Source organism: Saccostrea echinata, unplaced genomic scaffold (genome assembly GCF_033153115.1).
Source record: "Saccostrea echinata isolate AGI-Se365-2 ecotype Australia unplaced genomic scaffold, CSIRO_AGI_Sech_v1 ptg000008l, whole genome shotgun sequence".
Taxonomy (NCBI): domain Eukaryota; kingdom Metazoa; phylum Mollusca; class Bivalvia; order Ostreida; family Ostreidae; genus Saccostrea; species Saccostrea echinata.
In genome coordinates this window covers 10,136,043-10,156,900 of record NW_026889757.1, presented here as the reverse complement: position 1 = coordinate 10,156,900, position 20,858 = coordinate 10,136,043, and the positions used below count along the sequence as shown (strand labels likewise).

Below are 20,858 nucleotides of genomic sequence, written 5' to 3'. Positions count from 1 at the left end.
CAGTGTCTCTCTTATATTTTTCAGTGTTTTTTTTTTTTTAATACTTTTGTTTTTATTCATTTATTTTCTTTTTTTAAGTTTGTCTTTGCTGACTAAATGTGTAATGTATTTATGTTTTATGTACTTCATTTATAGGTTTTGGAAGCTGCTTATCGAAGTCAGGGATATGAAAAATTTTGTGTACAAGAACCTTCATTTTACATGTATTGCTACATGTATAAGTTTTGATTGTGAATATTAGTTAAAGTATGTCCAGAAGTATTGTGGAAAGAAAACAGGGAAAATTTGTACCTACCCGCTCACTATGTGGAAAAAAAAAACAGTCAAACTTTGTTATCTCAAACCCGATGGGACCCAGAAAAAAAACTTCGAGAAATTGAGGTTAAATACATTAAAAAGCGGTTGGGACTTTTAACTGACTTCGAAATATCCATGTATTCTAGATATCGAAGTTCGAGATAACGGACTTTAACTGTAATTGACAACGAATATTTTTGCACGGCTTTGGCCCAGAATTGGTTGCCATGCATCATGTTTTGATGATAAAAAGACATGAATATGAAATGAAAATATAAATAAAAACCTCCAAAACGTGCTATGTTAAATGCACGTGCTTAGTTTTGATTGAAAAAAAAATCTTCTTTGAACATGTAGCTTCTTGAAAGTTGAAAGAATCTGTCAATATACCCCCCCCCCCCCCCGTTTAATCTATGGTATTCAATTTGATTCAAGTACAGCAATTCGATCAAGCTGGAAATTATAAAGAAGCCTGTTTTAAACTCTAAGTGTACTTGTGAACACAATGTGCGCATTCTCTAGCTGGCCGGACGTCACGTCCAAGAAAATCAAATGCAAAGCTGTAGGTTTAAAAAAAGGATTTCATATTACAAACAATAACTGCGAAGTATATGTAAATAAAAATTTTTAAACGATCGATGATTGCACATTCTTTTTAATGTGGGTTTTTTTCTGATATAAGAATTTTAATTTTGTTCATGGTAATTATGAGGGGAATATCTTATTCTTCAATAGCTTCATTTGCTTCTAAGATTTTGTGTTAAAAATCTTTTTTGAGAAAATTGCTCATCTTCTCTTACGGTTCTCGTGGCTGTATGAAAATGCTGTTTTCTGATTGTTCAGTCAAAATATTTACTCGTTCTTGACTTCCACACAGGGAAATCGTCTCGATCTGTAAAAACTTTGAATATTAAAAGGTTATGTGTGGGGGAGATATTATATTGTCTTTTGAAACAAAATATACTTAATATTAATCTTGTCATTATGAATCTATGAGTTAAATTACTAAATAACTCTGAAGTCAATAAATAGACAAGTATGTACGTATTCAACAAATACTTCCTAGCTATGAGATTCTTAACCCTTCCCCATCCCCCACCATTTCTTTGAAAGGAGGTACAAGTATAGGCATCTGCCTGGTTATTTTAATTCATCTTAATATGAGAATTTTAAAGTAGTACATTAAATACGCTGGAAACGTCTACATTAATACCCATCAGCTAATTTTGTTCATAATGTAAATAATATGGAATGCATCATGGTTAAATATATAATACTAGTAGATCAGACTTTTGTTTTATTAAACTTCCCTTAGGGTACCCCTCGCTTAAATGCACATGTCAGCAAATTTTGACAGCCAATGACCGTATGCCGCGACAAGTGGGTAAGTATAAAAGGGCTGTGCGCGGGTGAGTGCGTGGAATTCGAGACGACGGTGCCGGAAAAGAAGTTTGAAATGCAGTCCTTGATAGTCTTCGTTGTATTACTTGCTGTTTTCCATGGTGAGATTTATAAATAATTTTTGCTTAAAATTATTATCATTAAAAGTATTGAATTTTTAAGTTGTGAAGGAAAACTTATTCGAACACTCATGTAGTTGTAATATGGTCACGTGTGCTTTTGTCAAATTTTATATTTTAGGAAAGCATTTTTTGTAATGGTAGGATATTTCTTTCATTATCAGGCTCGCTTTCAACACAAAGTAAGTCTGATGAGCTACGCGGTATTGTCAGACAATTAGAGGGACTGGTAGCCAGGGAATGGAAAGGAAAACCACGCCCAACAAGTATCCCATCTGAACCACGTGGGCCCACTGACAAAGGCAGTGATCCGTCTTCCAGAAAATATGACAGGATGATCAAAATGTTTTTTAAACTTCTAAAACCATACTTTGGTACCTTTCCAAGCGGAAATTACACTTGTAAGTAAATAGGAAAATTAATGTTATTTTTCAATGTTTTTGAACAGCATTTATTTATGTAAAGTTTTATTTTAGCGGATATGCCAGTTGACAAAATCGTGGAAATGATGAATGAATGGTACAAGAACATGCCCTCAAAAACATCCGATCCAAAGGCATTCAGAAAATGGGCTTTCTTCAACATGGCTAGAGTTCTCTTGCGCGCCCATTTCCAATGCGCAACGGCAAAGATCAATCAAATAATATTTTGTAAGTGTTCCTTTAATAATGTTTTTATCAGGATTACAATCCGTTTTTCCTTAAATTCATGGCTAAAATTTTAGATTTCCAAAATCTAAAACTAATCGATGACTTGAAAGAAAAATGCATGTGTATATAAAGTACATGTATGTTTTTATCTTTACTTTCATTTACTTCCATCAATGCAGACGTATTGAAGGCCCAAGAGCGTGCAATGACTGCGAACGACAAGAGCATGTACGAAAGTATAAGAACTATTCTGGAAAACTGGATAAATGGTACAGAAATGCTGGACAGAGCCACCAGGAGGATTGTGGGAGCAGCACATAGGCATGTTTTTGGAGAAATTATGAGTCACATCAAATATTTCCAGTTTAAAGGTATGGCACTCTAAAGGGAAAGTATGTAATGAGTAAAAATTAAGGTTTCCATGAAGAATTGCCCTAGTTTTACTCTGTGGATTTTGATAAATGAATGATTATTTCAATCTAAATGAACATGATGTAGTGTATTCAAAATGTTGCGCAAATGTACAACATGCGGGATAGGTGTTAATTAGTGTAATATAATAATTATTTTGGCTTTTTTGGCAATGTTTCAGATACCATAGATTTTTTCCAAAAAGTGAAACCCTTCATCAAAAGAGCTATAAGGGAGAAGTGGACCGTTTTCAAGTTTGATGAAAAATTGAGAGAGCTGTTGTCTAATTTCGATTTTGGATGTCCGGGCCTGGACGACTTTTTGGAATTCCATCGCAAACTCGCTGTCTCTTTCAAACAAAGGTAAACTGGACAGAACATTAAGTTTCCTTAAAGGTTAAATTTAATATACTATTTGGGGGGGGGGGGGGGGGGTTATTCTTTTTTGGATTCAAACGACTGTTCAAAAGCAGTTGAAGTATAAATACCAAATTTTGTATCGCTACTCTGATTTCATACAAAATTAGATTGCCTTGTATTGGGAATGACCTTGCTTGATTAAAACATTTGTTTTATACACAATCAGGTTCTCGGAGGACACGCATTTCAAAGAGGCTGAGAGATGGCTAACAGCCAACCTTCCAAGGTACATAAATACAGACCCTGCCCCTGTACTTCCGGATATCCTCCAAGTCTACACCGGATATGTTAATGCGGCTGTCCGGAATTTTGAGCAGGTGGAGGTCCATATGACTACCGGAAACACGGACGACATCGCAAACTTCATGTCTACTTTCCTTAGTAAGTGTATATACATCAGTTGTACATTGTAAACGTGTTCGAAAATGTCTTTTAATTAAAGTACCACTTAAATTTTATTTTATAAGAAGATTCAGAGTTTATCAGTCAGAATTATTACAGTACAGTACACAGTACAACTTAGAAGGACCGGGGGGACCAGCATTGCTAACTTATGGTCATTTATATAGTGCTTCTGCATAGTTAACCGGCAAACGCTTCAAAATGAATTCAGTGAAATATTTGGCTATTAAGTTTAGAATATTTTCTCATTTTTTGTTACAAAATTATTTCTACATTCTATTCTTCATATTTTGTTTGAATTAGAGTTTAATCAAACAAAAAATTGACACATTGTAAGAAAAATTGACCCATCCAAAATTTAAGTGAAGAATTCTAATGGTTGGAAATGGTCAACTATACTTACATTTCTATTACACTGTATTACATGTTCATCGTGATATGCATTATAGTTGAAAGCATGTTATATAATGTTTTCATTTTATATACCAAAATATGAACGCTCGCGTTTATAATTGCAGCACCAGATCAACTTGAATATCTTAAGGCCATCTTTGAATTCCTGAAAGCTACGGGTACTGACAGTGGAGACACGGACTCTTCAAACAACATGGACGTCTCGTCTTATTCAGTGGATGAAGATTAATTAACTTAATACAATGGACAATAAACTTTTTTGGGCGTGACTGGTGAACTGGTGACTATTCACCCTGTGAAAATGGAACTGTTTCGTCCCAGTGTGTGGACTAGTGAGAAGCTTTGGCTTTTGTTCTGTTTATGTATCTGTTTAAACAATAAAACTTGAATGAAATTTCGTTAGTGAACTGAACTGAATTTATTGATCTCTTCACAATTTTACAATTGTATAGCGAGATATGTTGTTAGTTGTGATACATGTAAATAGAGGGAGAACATTGAACAAAACAATTCACTCGATCTACAACTTGTTTGAAACCAATGCTCAATGTATAAAAAGTTGCTGATTTATTAAAGATTTGCTATGATTACGGTAGATACACGTATGTCCTAATTCCAAGATTTAGAAGGAATTTAAGGAAGGTTGAATTCACAGGCACTTAACGTTATATATATATATATATATATATATATATATATATATATATATATATATATATATATATATATATATAAAATTTAATTTTGTTTGTATTCTAGCCTCTGATTGGTTAATATCCAAAAAGGAACACAAATTATTTCTGTATAACCTGGTTTGGTATGGGGACACCCCCCCCCCCCCCCCCTGACAACCAGCTGAATCATCTATATGCATACAATCCTCTCATTTCCAGTCCTCGGGATTCATGGAAACTTCCAGATTTAATAAATATACCTTTAACTTCAAACAATAATTCGATCTTACCACATGTATAAGAGAGGGATTTAATTTTTGAAGATTCAAGTGGTACATGAACTACAACGCTTCACGCCGGCATATTTATCATGAAGCGCTAACGCGCTTCATGAAATATGCCGGCGTGAAGCGTCGTAGTTCATGTCCTCATGAATCTTCAAAAATTAAATTCATTTCTTAAATAAACAAGCTGCTAGGCCTATGTATCAGTTTTTACCTCCCCTCGCTTCCCATCACTTCCGTTACTTCCGTTACTACGGTTGTATTATTGAGCGGCAAATTTGAACTAATTAAAAGCAACGAAATTTTACACCCATATTTATTTGATGATTTTAAAATTAAACTATAAGGAATGACTCTAATTCTTGGCCAAATTATTCGAGTATAAACTTCGCGGATTATGAAACGGCGTAAACTGACCCAAACCAGGTTATACTCGAATAATTTGGCCAAGAATTAGAGTCATTCCTAATATAAATATATATATATATATATATATATATATATATATATATATATATATATATATATATATATATATAACCACATACCTAATCACGTGAATTACCGTATTAGGTATGGGGTTATATTTTTTATAAGAAAAATATGTAACGTCAAGTGCCTGTGGTTGAATTCAAGTTCAGAATAAAAAATCACTTGACTATTTAGATTTATTGCCAAAGTTCAGGTCAATTTTTTTCTCGTAGATTAATGAAAAAACGAATTTGTTTTATCAATTTGTGCAAAATGTTTCAAATGAAGAGTGGAAATGTAAAATATTAGGTCATTAATAAATAGCATTGCAATGCACGTACGTACCTCAAATTGGGTTTGTAGAAAGCCCCGGAAAGCTCGATCGCAGGTTTTATAGGGCAGTCTTTTTTTTTTTTTTTTTTTTTTTTTTACTTATTTAAGCTATACTTTACGCATAATTAATGCAATATCTCACAACACAAAAATGATTTATTAATCATGTATATTTTGGTCACAAAAAGGGGTGGGGGTTGGGTCCCTCTAAATCTGCCATTGGGGATTGTTCTTTATAGATATGAAGTTAAGATTTATGTTTTCCTGCAAAACTCCTGAACAATTAATTTATGGTTAAATAAATGTATTTACGGTTCAGTTGGGTATTGAACCCAAGCGATAAAAATCTGATCAGCGGGGACTAAGTGTATCTATGTGCTAGGCTTTACGAAGCAATGACGGTGTTGTTACAGTTGAGTTTTTATGGAGTTTATGGGACTTTTTTGTGATGCATATTTTGATAAATGGAATACAGGGTGTAAATCACTTGGCATGTGCACATCTTCGAACCGGTGCAGTGGTCTTATTTTCAGGTATAGATAAGTTTACAGTGTTCGACGCGTTTTCTCGACATGCATCAATTGCATGATATGGACATGCACAGCAAAGAAGCTGGTTGTTTGTTCCATTCTAATGATATAAAATTTCAAATTGTGTTTACGAGCTTTAAGGCTTATTATTATAGTTTATTGTACATATATTGGTGAACTTTAAAAATACACCTGCGACTATGTTTTTCTTCCAAACTTGCATTTTTTTTTTTACATTTGTGATTCAAAAAATAATTGTTTATAAATATCATTATGGCTGTTTATATCTGGTATGGTTTTGAAACGTTTTGATCAATATTCATGTGTTCCCAAATACTTTATTATCGGAGATTCGCACAAGTCGACAACCAAACTAAAAATTCAAGTGTAACGAACGCATTGGGGTATATATCGTTACAATAAGAAAAGGCATCTGAAAGAAAAATGGCGGAATACAGCTAGTTTGTTTGAAACAAGTCGTATAGAGATTAAAATGTTGCGTTTTTAAGAATTCATGTCAGCTGTAAACATTAGATATCCATTCATTTAAACAATACAATCTCTAACCAGAGGGCGCGTTACGCAAGGCTTTACTTAAACATCTGCATCACATTTAGCAGGTTGGGACCAATCGCCCAAATTGAATATAATAGCCCGTTTGGGATATAATATCCCAAATAGGATATAAATTTACAATGCAAAAAAATGAAAATTTTTACTTTGGCTATAAATATCATAAATCTGCATCAAGATACTTATAAAGAAATAACTTTTGGTTAACAATTTTTTTTCTGTATGCCCAATGTTTAGGAGATTGATCCCTCGGAAGTTTCTAAACTTCTTGGGTATCAATCTAACAAACTGCAAGAATGAAGAAAACGTTGCTTGCCAAAAGTGTCGTAAGTTCTATTGTAAAGGGCCCTGAGTAGAATAATGAAATTAAGACTGACGTGTTAACCATTATTTTTAAGTACAGTGGGTCCTTAACACGTATTTTTTAGCCCCCCCCCCTGCATTTTTTATTGTTTTTTTTTTTTCCCGAATACTTTGAAGATATAATTTAAAAAAAAAATGAAGTCATATGCAAAAAGTATGCTAAAGTATGGAGAAATCGTCATTTTTGCCCTCTTTGATGTGTACATACTACATGTGTATTTCATAGGCGAATATAATTTCAGTACTGTCGCAAAATATGGAAATGATGTTTTGAAACACGGGGATTTTTTCAGTAACTGCCCATATTCTTTGATTCCATAAAAAATTCAAATGTGTGCCTTTTTACAAGGAGCGTGCATTAACTATTTACAATCTTTCTTGAATCATATTAAGAAATGCACTGTATATTTTTAATGCCTTCTTTGTACTTCAATTAAAGTCTCATGGTATCGTGAACAAATAAATACATTTACACTTTTAGTCACGGTTGATCAAGGTGGAATTCTGAGAAATTCATTTAATAAAATCAATAAAAAGATACTACACTTTAAAAGGCAGTTTTTATTTATGTTTCAATTAACTCTCTCATAGCTGTCAAGCCGGAAGATGTACACCATGCTTCGAATTTAAACCATGTCCACAGTGGCAGTGTTCAGAAGTTCAAGTCAAGTACATGTAAGTCACATAGGTCTCGACAGGAGGAAATGTTTTATGATTTCTAATGTTTATTCTTAGCAAGTCTACAGCTGCTGGAGAGCTACAGTTGTACCCCTACATGTATGTCTTAGAGTAGCCTGCTGTTCGTGACAAGACCTGTGTCAGTCTGAAAGAGCAAAACCTTACAACAGAACATGCAAAACCAACTATTATACATGTACATTTACTGAATGAGTTCGAATGCAAAATGCGTTTTTAAATTTTATCGGACTGGACTCAAGAACCAAACTTTTAGGCTGAAGACAAAGAGTTTGGTTCAAGGGGTCGGAGGGGTGCTCCACAAAAGAAATCCACAAAAAGTCAACATTCAACATTTTTTTTACATTCTGAAGTCCGTATACCAATATTTAGAAATACTCAACATTTCAGCCATAATGCATTCTTAAACCCTGCACGCCAAGTTTCTTAAAAAGCTCAAATTTCAGGCATATTAAATAAACCATTATACGTCACAGACTCCAGCTGTCTAGCTCTGAGTGCCTGTCTTAGAACCAGTATAACACTTTATCCATCGAGAGACTTTCAGTCATGACAGACACTACTAACAAAGTGCTTTTTGTCTTTGCTGTTTCCATCGGCTTTAGTAATTCTTATTTTTATCATGAGCAATATACAAAATGGACCTTTTCGTATGACGCGTTGAAAACTGATTTTTTTCTGATGGAGAATTTTGTAAGGAGAGCGTCACAATGTGCAACTAAATGTTCACAAAAGCGGAAAGAGTGTCTCTCTTTTGCTTGGAATGAACAAACCCTGCAATGTTTGCTGTACAATCGGAGTTTCAAAAGCATCCAACCTTCTGCTCAAACATATGGAAATTGGATATATTTTAACATCAGAGGTTTGTATGAGATATCAATTTACTGTTTATCTATTTACTTTCTTCAATCGATCATTATTTAATTCAGGAAAAAAATTTCTGTGAAATCCGCGTCATGTGATGAAAAACTGCGAAAACAACAAAAATAAATAAATAAATATGTTGCGTATAAATGTTTCAAGTAAGGGAACTTTAGAAAACTATTTCGAAACAAAAATTATCACGATTATCAAACAAACCAACAAAAAAAAAACAATAAAAAACAAACAAAACAAACAAAAAAAACGAACAAACAAAAAACAACACACAAACACACCCCCCCCCCCCCAAAAAAAAAAAAAAAAAAAACAACCAAACAAACAAAAGAAAAAAAAACAAGAAAAAAATTATTTTAAAAAATCTTACATAAATTTTTGTTGATAAATAAAAATAAAAAATAAAAACATATTGGTTATAGAATAAATTTTTGGACTTTATCTGATTAAACTAATGACATTTTTTAAGACCTTTAAAATATGATGGGTTTTTTTTGTTTGTTTTATTATATGTTCATGTAAAATAATAAGAAACAATAAAACACCAAAACATATTGTTTGCCCTTCACATGTGATATAATATAGGAACAAGTAACTGAGATAAACAACGTTATAAAATTAGATGCAAAAAACAGTCCAATCGTCTATTTAGCAAAGAGTTATTCGATACTCAAATCAGAAAACGAAAAACAAAATTATATATACAAATAAGTACATGTATATATACCGCATTTCTTAAATCATAGCAATTGATCTCTTTAATTTAGTCATTTACATCTAAACTGAAAATAATGCATGCTCAAAAGTTACCGTACACTACTGTAAGCTTTCATTATTACAGCTAACGATCGAAATTGATATATCAAAAGTTTTTATTTGACTTCAGAATGTTCCGGAGAACTGGAAAATGGTATGGTTAACGTGCCTGCAGATAAAATGTTCACCCCCGGAGTATCCTTAACAGGCAGTTGTAATGAGGGCTATGTTTCAGTATCTGGACAAATTAATGCAACGTGCAACCCTGATTTTCAAACAGTTGTTTCCGACACATGCTGTAAAGGTAGCATTAATTTACATATACTGTAGAATAGCAACTTTTAGCGACACCTTATTTTCGTGAGAAAGTAATTAAGAATATATAATTCAGGGGGGAAAACTTGTTTATTATGATCGTAAATAACCTTTGATAATACAAATAATTTTGGAGAGCAGACTGTCTTGCGTTATTACGCCAAAATAAAATTCTCGCAAATGAAAAGTTACTTACAGTATTCATATACTTGTCAGTCTGTCACAAAAAAACTTTAACCTCGGTCATTACTTTTGAATGAGAAAAGCTAGGGCTTTCATATTTCACATATACATTACCTGTGACAAGACCTTTCGAAATATACTATCATAGTGACTTTTGACCTCGTGACCTTGACCTCAAAGTTTGACCCACTTATCCAATATTTTAACATAACTCTACCCTCTGTCCTAACTTTTGAATGAAAAAAAGATAGGGCTTTCATATTTCACGTGTACATTACCTGTGACAAGACATTTCATATAATGCTATAATTTTTGACCCCATGACCTTGACCTTGATGTTTGACCTAATTTTCAAACTTTAACCTTGTTCATTGCTTTGAAATGAGAAGAGATATGGCTTTCATACCTCATATGTACATTGCCAGTGACAAGATGTTTCCAAATGTACTCTAATTTTTAATCCATGACCTTGAAGGTTGACTTAATTTACAAAAAATTAACATTGAATGTAGCTTTTGAATGATAAATGATAGGGCATTCATATTTGACGTGTGCATTACCTTTGACAAGATGTTTCCGAATGTGCAATGATTATTGATCCTGTGACCTTGACATTGGAGTTTGACCTAATATTAAAAAATTTGAACATTGGTGATAACTTTTGAATGAGAAAATATAGAGTGTTCACATTTGACAACATGAGTCATTTCCGAATGTGCTATGATATTTAACCCAGTGACCTTGATCTTCACGTTTGACTGAACTTTCTAAAAAATTAACATTGATTATAACTTTTAAATGAGAAAAGATAATGCATTCGTATTTGAAATGTCCATTACCTGTGACAAGACGTTTGTTCCGAACATGCTATGATATTTGACCCCCCTGACCTTGACCTTCAAGTTTGACCTAATTTTCAAAAATATTTTATCATTGCTGATAACTTTTGACAGAGAGAAGATGGAACTTTTATAATTGACATGTGCATTACCTGTGCCAAGACGTTTCCAAATCAATGTACATGTACTATGATTTTTAACCCCTTGACCTTGATCTTGAAGTTTGACCTAAATTTCAAAAACTTTAATATTACTGATCTAACTTTTGCATGAGAGAAGATAAGGAATTTATATTTGACATGTGCATTACAATGTGCCATAACTGCCATAAATGATTGCTTCCCAACCACTAAGACACCGAAAGCGGGGGACCACAATTCTTTGAATTTGTTTGTTCTTTTAGTTCTTCAAAATATCACAGTTGGCAAGCCTACAGAACAATCATCAACCTTTTGGGGGTTCGAATCTGGTTTAGCAGTGGATGGAAATAGAAACACTGATATTGACGCTAACTCTTGTACGACAACAGCTTCTGATGACGCCAACCCATGGTGGAGGGTTGACCTTTTGAATGTTTACTACATTGTTAGTGTTAGAATGCTGAACCGGGGAATGGATCAATATGGAATTGGTACGTACACGAATAAAAAGAGTACTAACTTGCTATATTTTAACTTAAATCCCAATCGTTATTCATATCATTCAATGAAAGCAAAATCAAACCTTTAAGGTCTGACGATACGTTGCTCGAATAACTGTTTTGTATCTCTTCCTAATGTACAACAAATTAATCACAATAGTAATTGTCTTGAGATTTTTAACTGTTTTCAAAATTTCTAAGTAGATAAAGACTCCAAAATATTGTGATATTGGCAATGCCGGTTTTTTCTAATAGGATTATATAGTAAATAGCATCCTCTGGTATCTTGCACAAATGTTTGGTAAGGTACCTTAATTTTTTGTGAGAAAACTTGAGAAAGTAACAATACTTCAATGACAAAATTTTAATTCTTGGAAAAAATTATATATTATGAGGAACACGTCGTCTGACCTTAATTTACCTTGCCGTATTAAAACACTATCATGTATGAGATTTTAAAAAAGTGATTTTGAAGATGAACGAACAAGACTGACAGGTAGCTTTTCGTAGTAGTACAGTATGACACAAAATTGCTTCCATTCTGGTCAAATGGAGAACTTTTCCGCTAAAAGGGCTAAACGCATAGAGGTAATTTTCTGGTCCTGCAATTTCCTACAAAGTAGTCATAAGTCTTGACAGGACCTTGGACCTCCTGCCCGAAAGCAGGTGGGTTTATTACTTTTTTAAATTTTATTTTTTTTTTTTTAGACAAAAATGTAAATCACTTCTGGGTAAAAAGCAGCACAAAGCTAGTCCCCAAACAGTGTGCGATAAAATGCTACTCCTCCTAGAGTTTTGGTCTGATTTCAGTATAACTTGGCACACAGGTAGACATACTGCAATTAGATCAGTCATTCTACAAAAACATGACCAAGTAAGAATTTTTTATGTCGCTTACAAATTTACTGTTGTAATTTTAAAGGTCGATTTCAACTCTAAGACTTAACATACACACATGGTTTTGTAAATTCACCGATATATATGCAGTTAAAGTTTTGATATGAACATAATGTAATGTTGAAAAACGTATTCCACTGCAAATCTTAATGTCGTTTCGTTTATTTGCAACTTTCAAGATGAAATTTTCTGACCTAAAATCGTTCCGAATAGATTGCAATGAATGTTAAAAAATGTCTTTTATCCTATATAAAAAGTAATCAAACCACTTCTCGCAAAGAAATGCATGGATCTCCTTTCATGTGAAATCATAAGCATGTCGCTTAAAATCGATTAACTTCCGTAACGATTTTGTTTTAAATTTCACGCATAGAATGCAGATTTAAAAAAGAACTGAAACTTATCTGAAATTGACCACGGAGCCTTATATCATCGATTCTAGTTGCAAGTCAACTATTTTAGACGATTACATTTTCGACATAACAAAATGAAATACTAGTAGACAAAAACAGTTGTCTCTCTTAAAAATTTATCTTCCGTAACGGTAAAACAGGAAAGTTTTTGCATTAAAGGTATATATTTTTTTTTATTATTTTGGGAGCGAAATGCTTCATACTTTAGTTAATTATCCTAAAACAAACTTTGATTTTAACTATTGAAGAGAATTTTAACTTTTATTGCTGGGAATTTACTTCCGTAACGATATTTTCCCCGAAAATTTAGTTGAAATTCGGATTCGTGCAAGACTTCATGAATCATACTTTAGCGTTCTTTACTGAACATCAGAAACGAAAAAATTAGTCAAATTCAGCTTTATTTAAAAAAAATAATAAGGCTTGATCAAGCATCAACTTCTGCAACATTACCTTAAAATCAATGGTATCTTGAAATTGTTGTAAAAAGTTAACGATACCAGATTTGTGGGCAATTCTTTGTTTTCAAGTTCACTGTTATATCCTTAAGAGAATTGTGATATTCATTTTGAAACAATTATTTTTTTCATGTTTTATACTCTGAACTGGTCCATTTATCGTAGAATGACTGAGATACATAATTCTATATATACATTTGTGGTATCTCTCTATTATATAAACATGCAGAGAGCAAATATCTTCATACCTGTATGAAGTTTTTTGAAGGTTATAGGTCATTACGTGACCTAATCACACAGCGCAGTAATATCTACATAAAAAGACTTACTCCACTTAGCAATATTATATAGCATGTTTTTCATGCATAAAAAATGTACAAAATACGCAAGTAAAAAATAATCATTTTATTTACAATGTAACGAGTATTTAATACAGTTCTTGATCGATTTTATATAGAGAATAGAAAACTACGTGTTATAAGTTTCATGTCTGAGCTGCATATCTCAACGTTTATACCCTTATTTCTTATTTCTCGCAGACCTCTGAATGCTATAATTTTTTTCCATTAAACTTTACTCACAATAAATTTGAAAATCTGTTGAAAAATACCAATGTAATGCAATCACGCCACAAACAGCTGACAAACACTGCACTTTGGAAGTTCGGTAGGCACACCTCCATCATCGAGATCGTTGTGACGTTGTCTTTTAAACAATGTAAACTGTCGCCAGTGTCTCTATATCAACATCATAATTAATGAATATGCCTTACTGAAATCGTAGATTTTATGTTTTTGATCAAATTTTGTACTTGATTTCAAGTTATCTGGTCCAGACAAGTGTCTCCATCCATCCCTTTGCGACCGAAATTCCTCCAACTTTTTATTATCAAACATCGGAAGTGTTTCTTGTGTTTTTTAACATCGAATATGGGTTCTCATGAATTCAAAAATTCTTATTATGTCTACTTTAAAGTAGTCATAATGCAGATTTTTACTGATAAGTAGAAAAAATTTCAGAAAGACAATATCTATGTAGTCTTTGGAGTCCAGGTCTTCCAACAATGTGTTGGAATTTCGATGGGCACTTATTGTGCTCCTTTATTAGCCGACCTGTTTTTATACCGGTATTCCGATGAAGCAGAATTTATTTTTTTTTTAAAAAAAACTCTTTCATGGAAAGAAGAAAACTTCTGTCGTGGCCTTCAACTCAACATTTAGATATATCGACGACGTTTATTTAATTAACAATAGTTACTTTAAAGTTTCATTCATATGTCGACTCGATGTACCCCAGTGAAATCAAAATAAAAGTCACAGAGTCTGCCACATTCGTTTCATATTTGGATGTTTTACTGACTATAGACGTAAATTATTCTCGTTTCCATTCCATGAAAATATTTTCAAAATGCTTATTATTCAATTTTCAACATTCTTTTTTAAGTTAAAATCATAATTATATGCTTAGATCTCTCTACAATCATAACATTTACATTTTGTCGGTTATAGTTAAATTTTTTTGTACAGATGTGTCTGGTCGCCTTCGTAACGTTTCCATAACAACTGGAGAGATCGTGTCAAATACCTCAACATTGTGTGGTTTCTATGCTGGTCCTGGATCACTTGGTGAACTGGTCACTATTATCTGCCCGCCCTCTACCACTGGACGCTACGTTAAAATCTCCTTGGTCACCGCATATTTGACCCTATGTGAAGTGGACGTTTTTGTTGTTCCAGTATAAAGGGCAAACTGACAAATATTTTTAATTACTCTACATGTGGAAAAAATTACATTTGCGTTAATTTTCAGTCTCAACACTTGTTAAACCTTATTTTAATTTATCTTATATTCTAACATATATGTATTTAAGAAATAAGGTATCATTTTTAAACATCTATCGGGCTATAAATACGGGTTGGTCACGAGATCAAATTCCATAAAGCCCGATAGATGATACGTTATTACTTATATTTACATTTGTGACTTATTCATAGTTTACATTTGTCTGATAAATATTCCTTAGCGCGTGAAACGTTTTATTTTATTTTATATGTATAAATTTCATCAATATAATTATATAACCGTTGTTGAGTTATAAAATGTAAATAGAATACAATGGAGATATTCAAATTAAGTACTGAGTATACTGTTAGAGATGAGGTCTGTTTTAAAGTTTTAAAGTGTGTTTTTTAAAACTACAATGAAATATAAGATTTTTGACGCAAAATATTTATGTGTTTACACCATTTAGTTTTCTTCTATTTTCGTGCCGAATTTTTGCTCCCTGCACCCCCGGGTCGTATTTTCTCTTTTACGCATTTGTGAAAAAGGAAAACTTTATGAGTTCCTTTATATTCGTATGTGTAAAGCCTTTTATTTACTTTAGCAAACAAAACATGCATGTATTTATATAATCTCACTTTTTGAAGGAAAAGAATTGTCCATAACTTGGCGTGAGTTTCATTAAGTAAAATATTATGGATTTACATATATAAACCAATGTAAAACATGAAATAGCTTTACGAAAAGCGTGTGATAAAAAGAATCTCCCATGGTTTGTGGTTATAAAGCCAAGGCTCGGTAAAAAAAAAAAAAAAAAAAAAAAAAAAAAAAAAAAAAAAAAAAAAAACACACACAACTCGTTGGATATAAATTCATATCCAATCACAAACCATGGGAGATCCTATATACATGTATTAATTTCATTATTTTTTGAAATTATTTTTCTTACACTATGTTTCACTCCAACGTTCATGCATGAGCGAAAAGTTCTACGTGTTTACTTTAGATTTTTATCGCCTCTAGTCATGCGCATTAGATAGTTTTCAGTAAACCCAAATTAGCAAGAGTTATTTCCCGTTGGCCGCCATATTGGAGGTCAACATGCTCATATTCCTTCATTATTCAACCAACTTTAACTTTTTATACTGGCCATTGTGGGGTAGGAAACATTGTTTTTTCTGAAAAATATACATTAATTTTGCTTAAGCCTCCTTTATTTCATTATTTTTATTCTATTAAGTCTTTCTTAGATTTGGTAAGACAAAGAGGAAAAATTACCAGGTTGACCACCAAGATGGCGGCCAAGGGAAATAACTCGGAGAGAAAATACGTCATATGAAAACTATCTTATAGAAGCTTTTTGGAAATCCTTTATTACATACATGTACATGTACTTGTGTCCAGAAGCACACTGTATCTCTGGGACGTCGTTTTTCACCAAGTGGAGTTCTGCCTATCTGCGAGAGTCGTTCTTGACATTTTTCCTTTATTTGAAAATTGAGTTTATTTAAAATATTAAGTATTGCATGATTTGCCAGTTGCTTCTTCTCGGACTCCCTTCGGATCCGGAATATGCTCATTAATTTCAGTTCTTCTAGAATACTGTTCAATGTTATCATTTACTTGCTATTGATCGATTTAACAACTCTTCTAGAAAGTAAACTTAACTAAATGTAAATATAGTAAACTTTTATTTTTCATAACGTTAATAAATTAATTGCACATAACCTTTTTTACTAATTTGGCACTAATATAAATTATTTTTCAAATCGCAGATGGTTCACTTGTTTTTTGGATGATATTGCACTTGTCCCATATTTGTAGAAATTCACTTTTTCCATATCATTGTAAGTGTCTCTGACCAAAATTCTAAAAAAAAAAATATAATAATAATAATAATAATAACAATATACACTGTAGAAACACAGAACACAATGATTAATTTCTTCAGCTGATACAAACTTATTTCAGGGTTATTATTTTGATAAAAAGCAGTGAGAATTTATAATCTATATTCTATCACAGAATGTGAAATAAGTTTTTAAAATCTTATATATGAAAAATTATTTGATGTAATGCTTGAAATGTATATCATAATTTATCATACCAGATTAGAAATTGTCAATGAACTGCACTCTGTTGAGGTCCATGCGACCGACTTTGGTTAAAGCTTCTCTGTGATTACGAGTTTTTCTCTGGAAAATAATAATAATAATAATTTTAAAAAACATTAAAGAGTATCAGCATCATTTATGGTTTTTTTCTTCATGTATTTAGAATGTTTTGGGTTATAGATTGTAGATTGTATTGATGCCTACCACATAAGGCCTGTGTCTGGCACAGAAGCCTGGTTTTTCACGCAGACTTTTGGGTTTGGGTCGTGTGTAGTCTATCTTTTGTCTCACACACTCATGTCTGAAGTCAACTCGGGCCAACCATTCACACTGAAATAAAATAATCATGTGTTTCGGATTTAAATATAGTGAATGCATTTTAGAAAATAACGCCTATTTATGGTTGATCCCACTCAAAAACATCTTTCTTATTTTTTGCTTTGCTTCTCAAGAATTTTTGTTAGGTGCGAACCAACCCATATTCATTATCTATAGTGGAATTGCAAGACAAACCTTAATTTATGAATAACCCTAAATATCAGTCTCGTGATGTGCGAGACTAACTTCGAGCACAAAACAATTATTGCTATTTACATAATAGAAAAAAAATCACAAGTGTATAATTTAATTGATTCATATGAAGCAATTGCTATGTCGAAGATGTATCGCATTGAAATGATAACGATGTAGACGATGTACACACGGCATCATATCAACATTGTCGAGATTGCTTTTGTTTGTTGTTTAACGCCCCTTCTGAAATTTTTTTTTACTTATATTGAGACCCCACCACTTGCCGGTGGAGGTCAACAAATTTAGACCCATACTCGGCACTTGGGACCTTTGAGCAGTAAGGGATCTTTTTCGTGCCAGCACCTACCTCGGTTTATGCGGACCGGTCTCCACTTCGCACAGTGGATTCGTACCCGCTACGTAAGGATCAACACTCTAGAGCAAATGCTTTGAGCACTGCGCTATGACTTGTCGACATTGCAAAGTCGACGATATCGAATTGGTAAGGTGAACTAGAAATGCCCCCTCCTCCCCCCCCCCCCCCCAAAAAAAAAAAGAAACTGAAATTGCTTCTTTTGCACCTGCAGGATTCTGTTTTATCTTTGTTTCCAGACATGAAAATATGTTTACAGACACGAAATAATTCATACTGTCTTTTTCATTTTTTTCGACCTACCACATGAGTTGGGTATTCTTCTGTTGGGACCAATCTCCTTGTTTCTGATTCATTGATCAAGCGTGTCAGCTGTAACTGCAAACAGAGAACAGAACAATGATATAAATATGAGTATTAAAGATTTTTCAAATATTGTAAAAATACAAAAGTCCAATCTTGTAGAGGAAGCACTATTATTAATATTTACTGCCACCCGGTTAATTCAAAATTTACAATATCATGACACAATGAAATCATAGGGGCTTGTCTTCCGGATTGTTAAATGTAAAATAAATTTTAAAAATTTTGAATCTACTTTAAATATATTTAAAAGTTGTTAAAATAAAGATTTTGACACTTTCAGTCAAGAAAAACCATGTTCAAAAAAGACGTACGAATGAAATTGGTTTGGAATAAACAAAGATGGACCAATCAATAAAATATTTTTTAAGGAGGATCGTCACGTTATGGTAAGGACCCGGAAATAAATATAATATTTGATGACAAGTAAAATTCATTTCATGTATATTGTTTACCCATTCATCCATCCGTTCTTTCCATTCATCGGCCAGAGGTCTGTAGATTATGTCTCGCTGTAAAATAGTTTTCGTTGAAAATGAGAGAAAGTGAACGAAAAACAAATTGTAATTAAATTTAGATCTCAGTATGATCGATCATTAAATGAACATCACAATTTATTAGAATCACATGCCAGTCTGATTTTCCATTGTCAAAATTGTCGTTGAAAAAAGGGGGGTATAAATTACATTAAAATGACTTGAGAGGGAGGGAAAACTTACACCAGTGGCGATGACATTCTTTGCATACCACCACGCCTGATCAGTGGGTATATAGCTTTGTCTTGGGGGAATCTATTCAAAAGAAAATAATGACGAAATAAGAATATTAGGAAAATGTCCATAATTTGTCAAAAAACTTGATTTCAAGTTCAATCACTCATATCAGTATAAATGAAACATTCTGTTACTGAATCAGATTTGCCCTCTGAGGTCTCCAGTTCTGACCATGTCCGGTATTTTTTGTTGGACTCGTCAACCTCTGAATGTGTGAACAGGAAGTCCAAAGTATCACACGGGGATAACTTTTTGTCTGCGATACCAGATGTTGCATCTCCATCACTGACTGATAAAGTCTCCTTCTTCTTAAATTCGACTTTGCACTTAGGGTCCCCACCTTTGTCTTTATGTGAGCTATTCCCGTTATTTTTGTTGTGTAGATCTGATGGCTTGTCTCTCCTAGGGGAGTATCCAATAATAACACAACTGTCATCATCAGTGTTTCCTCCCAATAAGGTACCCGACTGTTTGGCTGCTAAATCATCACGAAGGGAAGGCTGGTCTGTCTTGTTATTTCTATTGCCTTTGTCCAAAGGATACAGTGTTCCTGTCCCTTCTATGTTGGTGCTGACTAATGTCATTTCTTTCTCAGAAGAGAAGCATTTTTGCAGCCCGATATCCGACTGTAGAAGATCATGGTCATCCACAGCTCTCTTTTGTAGTAGTTTGGGTCTTGCCCTCTTGTAAGGATTAAACTGTGAATATAATTTAAACAGTTATTTACTGTTTGATTCATAAGTTAATATACAACACAGCTATCGATTCCATTGTAAATTTTGAAATAACTAGGTGGAGGTAAAAGTAAAATTTACAACATGATTCATGCACAAAGTAACTTTAGTTAAATTTTGTATATTTTGCAATGACCTCTTCCTGGTAAATTAAAAAAAAAAATACAAAATGATATACATGATATGTAGCCCCCCCCCCCCCCTTCACCAAAAATGTCGATTATCATCGCTACCATTTTTTTTTTGAAGTTTCAAGACATATTTTTTGAAATATAGATAAGTAAAGGAAATAAAAACATAGTGATTTTGTGAATTTTCAGTGGTTTTGATGCAATGAAGTACTTTCTTTAAAATAATGCTACTGTCTTAGAAAACACACAGAGAGACAAAAATTAAATTCATGTTATTAGGAGTTAAATTCTTTTGAAGTTTTTTTTAAAGACAATGTATTAAAAACTTTACCCGTCTTGCCTTGTATGCACTGCAGTGCGTGAGTATTACTTTCAACTTCATGTTGAAATCTCAAATATTTGTTTCTTAATTTTTTTACACGTCCGATCACTATCAAATGGCGCCGTATCTATGACGTGACGTTGCCACAACGCAACGACATCAAAAATAGTATAGTGACGTCATCATGTAGATACCTATTTTTTTTTTCTCTTAAATTTGTTCACCATCTTCTAAGAAATAATTTAATAATATTATGTATGATATTAATTTGGATTTTTATTGTAAACAGGTGCATTATTTCAAATTCAAATGAGAATAATAGAAATTTCGCCATCTGGT

General features: G+C 32.8%; 3 protein-coding genes across 3 annotated transcripts; 2 read left to right on the top strand and 1 right to left on the bottom strand.

Moving 5' to 3' along the window:
- The first annotated feature begins 1,731 nt into the window (after positions 1-1,731).
- LOC133181059 (uncharacterized) lies at positions 1,732-4,507 on the top strand. Its single transcript, XM_061315602.1, has 7 exons — positions 1,732-1,799; positions 1,982-2,218; positions 2,294-2,467; positions 2,647-2,838; positions 3,060-3,240; positions 3,464-3,678; positions 4,218-4,507. Exons 1-7 carry the CDS (start codon positions 1,754-1,756, stop codon positions 4,340-4,342), a joined length of 1,170 nt encoding a protein of 389 aa, XP_061171586.1. The 5' UTR covers positions 1,732-1,753; the 3' UTR covers positions 4,343-4,507.
- A 5,318-nt stretch (positions 4,508-9,825) lies between these two features.
- On the top strand, positions 9,826-15,183 carry LOC133181334 (fucolectin-like). Its single transcript, XM_061315852.1, has 3 exons — positions 9,826-9,973; positions 11,410-11,637; positions 14,941-15,183. The coding sequence occupies exons 1-3, from the start codon at positions 9,826-9,828 to the stop codon at positions 15,153-15,155; spliced, it is 591 nt and encodes a 196-aa protein (XP_061171836.1). The 3' UTR covers positions 15,156-15,183.
- Positions 15,184-16,868: 1,685 nt separating this feature from the next.
- LOC133181403 (uncharacterized) lies at positions 16,869-20,655 on the bottom strand. The gene is made up of 8 exons (XM_061315917.1): positions 20,529-20,655; positions 19,467-20,030; positions 19,279-19,350; positions 19,015-19,071; positions 18,500-18,574; positions 17,515-17,640; positions 17,304-17,391; positions 16,869-17,065 (listed from the first exon to the last, which is right to left on the bottom strand). The coding sequence occupies exons 1-7, from the start codon at positions 20,577-20,579 to the stop codon at positions 17,308-17,310; spliced, it is 1,029 nt and encodes a 342-aa protein (XP_061171901.1). The 5' UTR covers positions 20,580-20,655; the 3' UTR covers positions 16,869-17,065; positions 17,304-17,307.
- Between the last annotated feature and the right edge of the window lie 203 nt (positions 20,656-20,858).

Coding starts and splice junctions, on each gene's coding strand:
- LOC133181403 (XM_061315917.1), bottom strand. CDS start 20,579: ATGAAGTTGAAAGTAATACTCACGCACTGCAGTGCATACAAGGCAAGA. Junction 18,575..19,014: donor AAGAACGGATGGATGAATGG/GTAAACAATATA, acceptor CTCTGTTTGCAG/TTACAGCTGACACGCTTGAT. Junction 17,641..18,499: donor AAGAATACCCAACTCATGTG/GTAGGTCGAAAA, acceptor ATTTTATTTCAG/TGTGAATGGTTGGCCCGAGT.
- LOC133181059 (XM_061315602.1), top strand. CDS start 1,754: ATGCAGTCCTTGATAGTCTTCGTTGTATTACTTGCTGTTTTCCATG. Junction 2,839..3,059: donor CAAATATTTCCAGTTTAAAG/GTATGGCACTCT, acceptor GCAATGTTTCAG/ATACCATAGATTTTTTCCAA. Junction 3,679..4,217: donor CTTCATGTCTACTTTCCTTA/GTAAGTGTATAT, acceptor TTATAATTGCAG/CACCAGATCAACTTGAATAT.
- LOC133181334 (XM_061315852.1), top strand. CDS start 9,826: ATGGTTAACGTGCCTGCAGATAAAATGTTCACCCCCGGAGTATCCTTA. Junction 9,974..11,409: donor TTCCGACACATGCTGTAAAG/GTAGCATTAATT, acceptor TTGTTCTTTTAG/TTCTTCAAAATATCACAGTT. Junction 11,638..14,940: donor AATGGATCAATATGGAATTG/GTACGTACACGA, acceptor TTTTTTGTACAG/ATGTGTCTGGTCGCCTTCGT.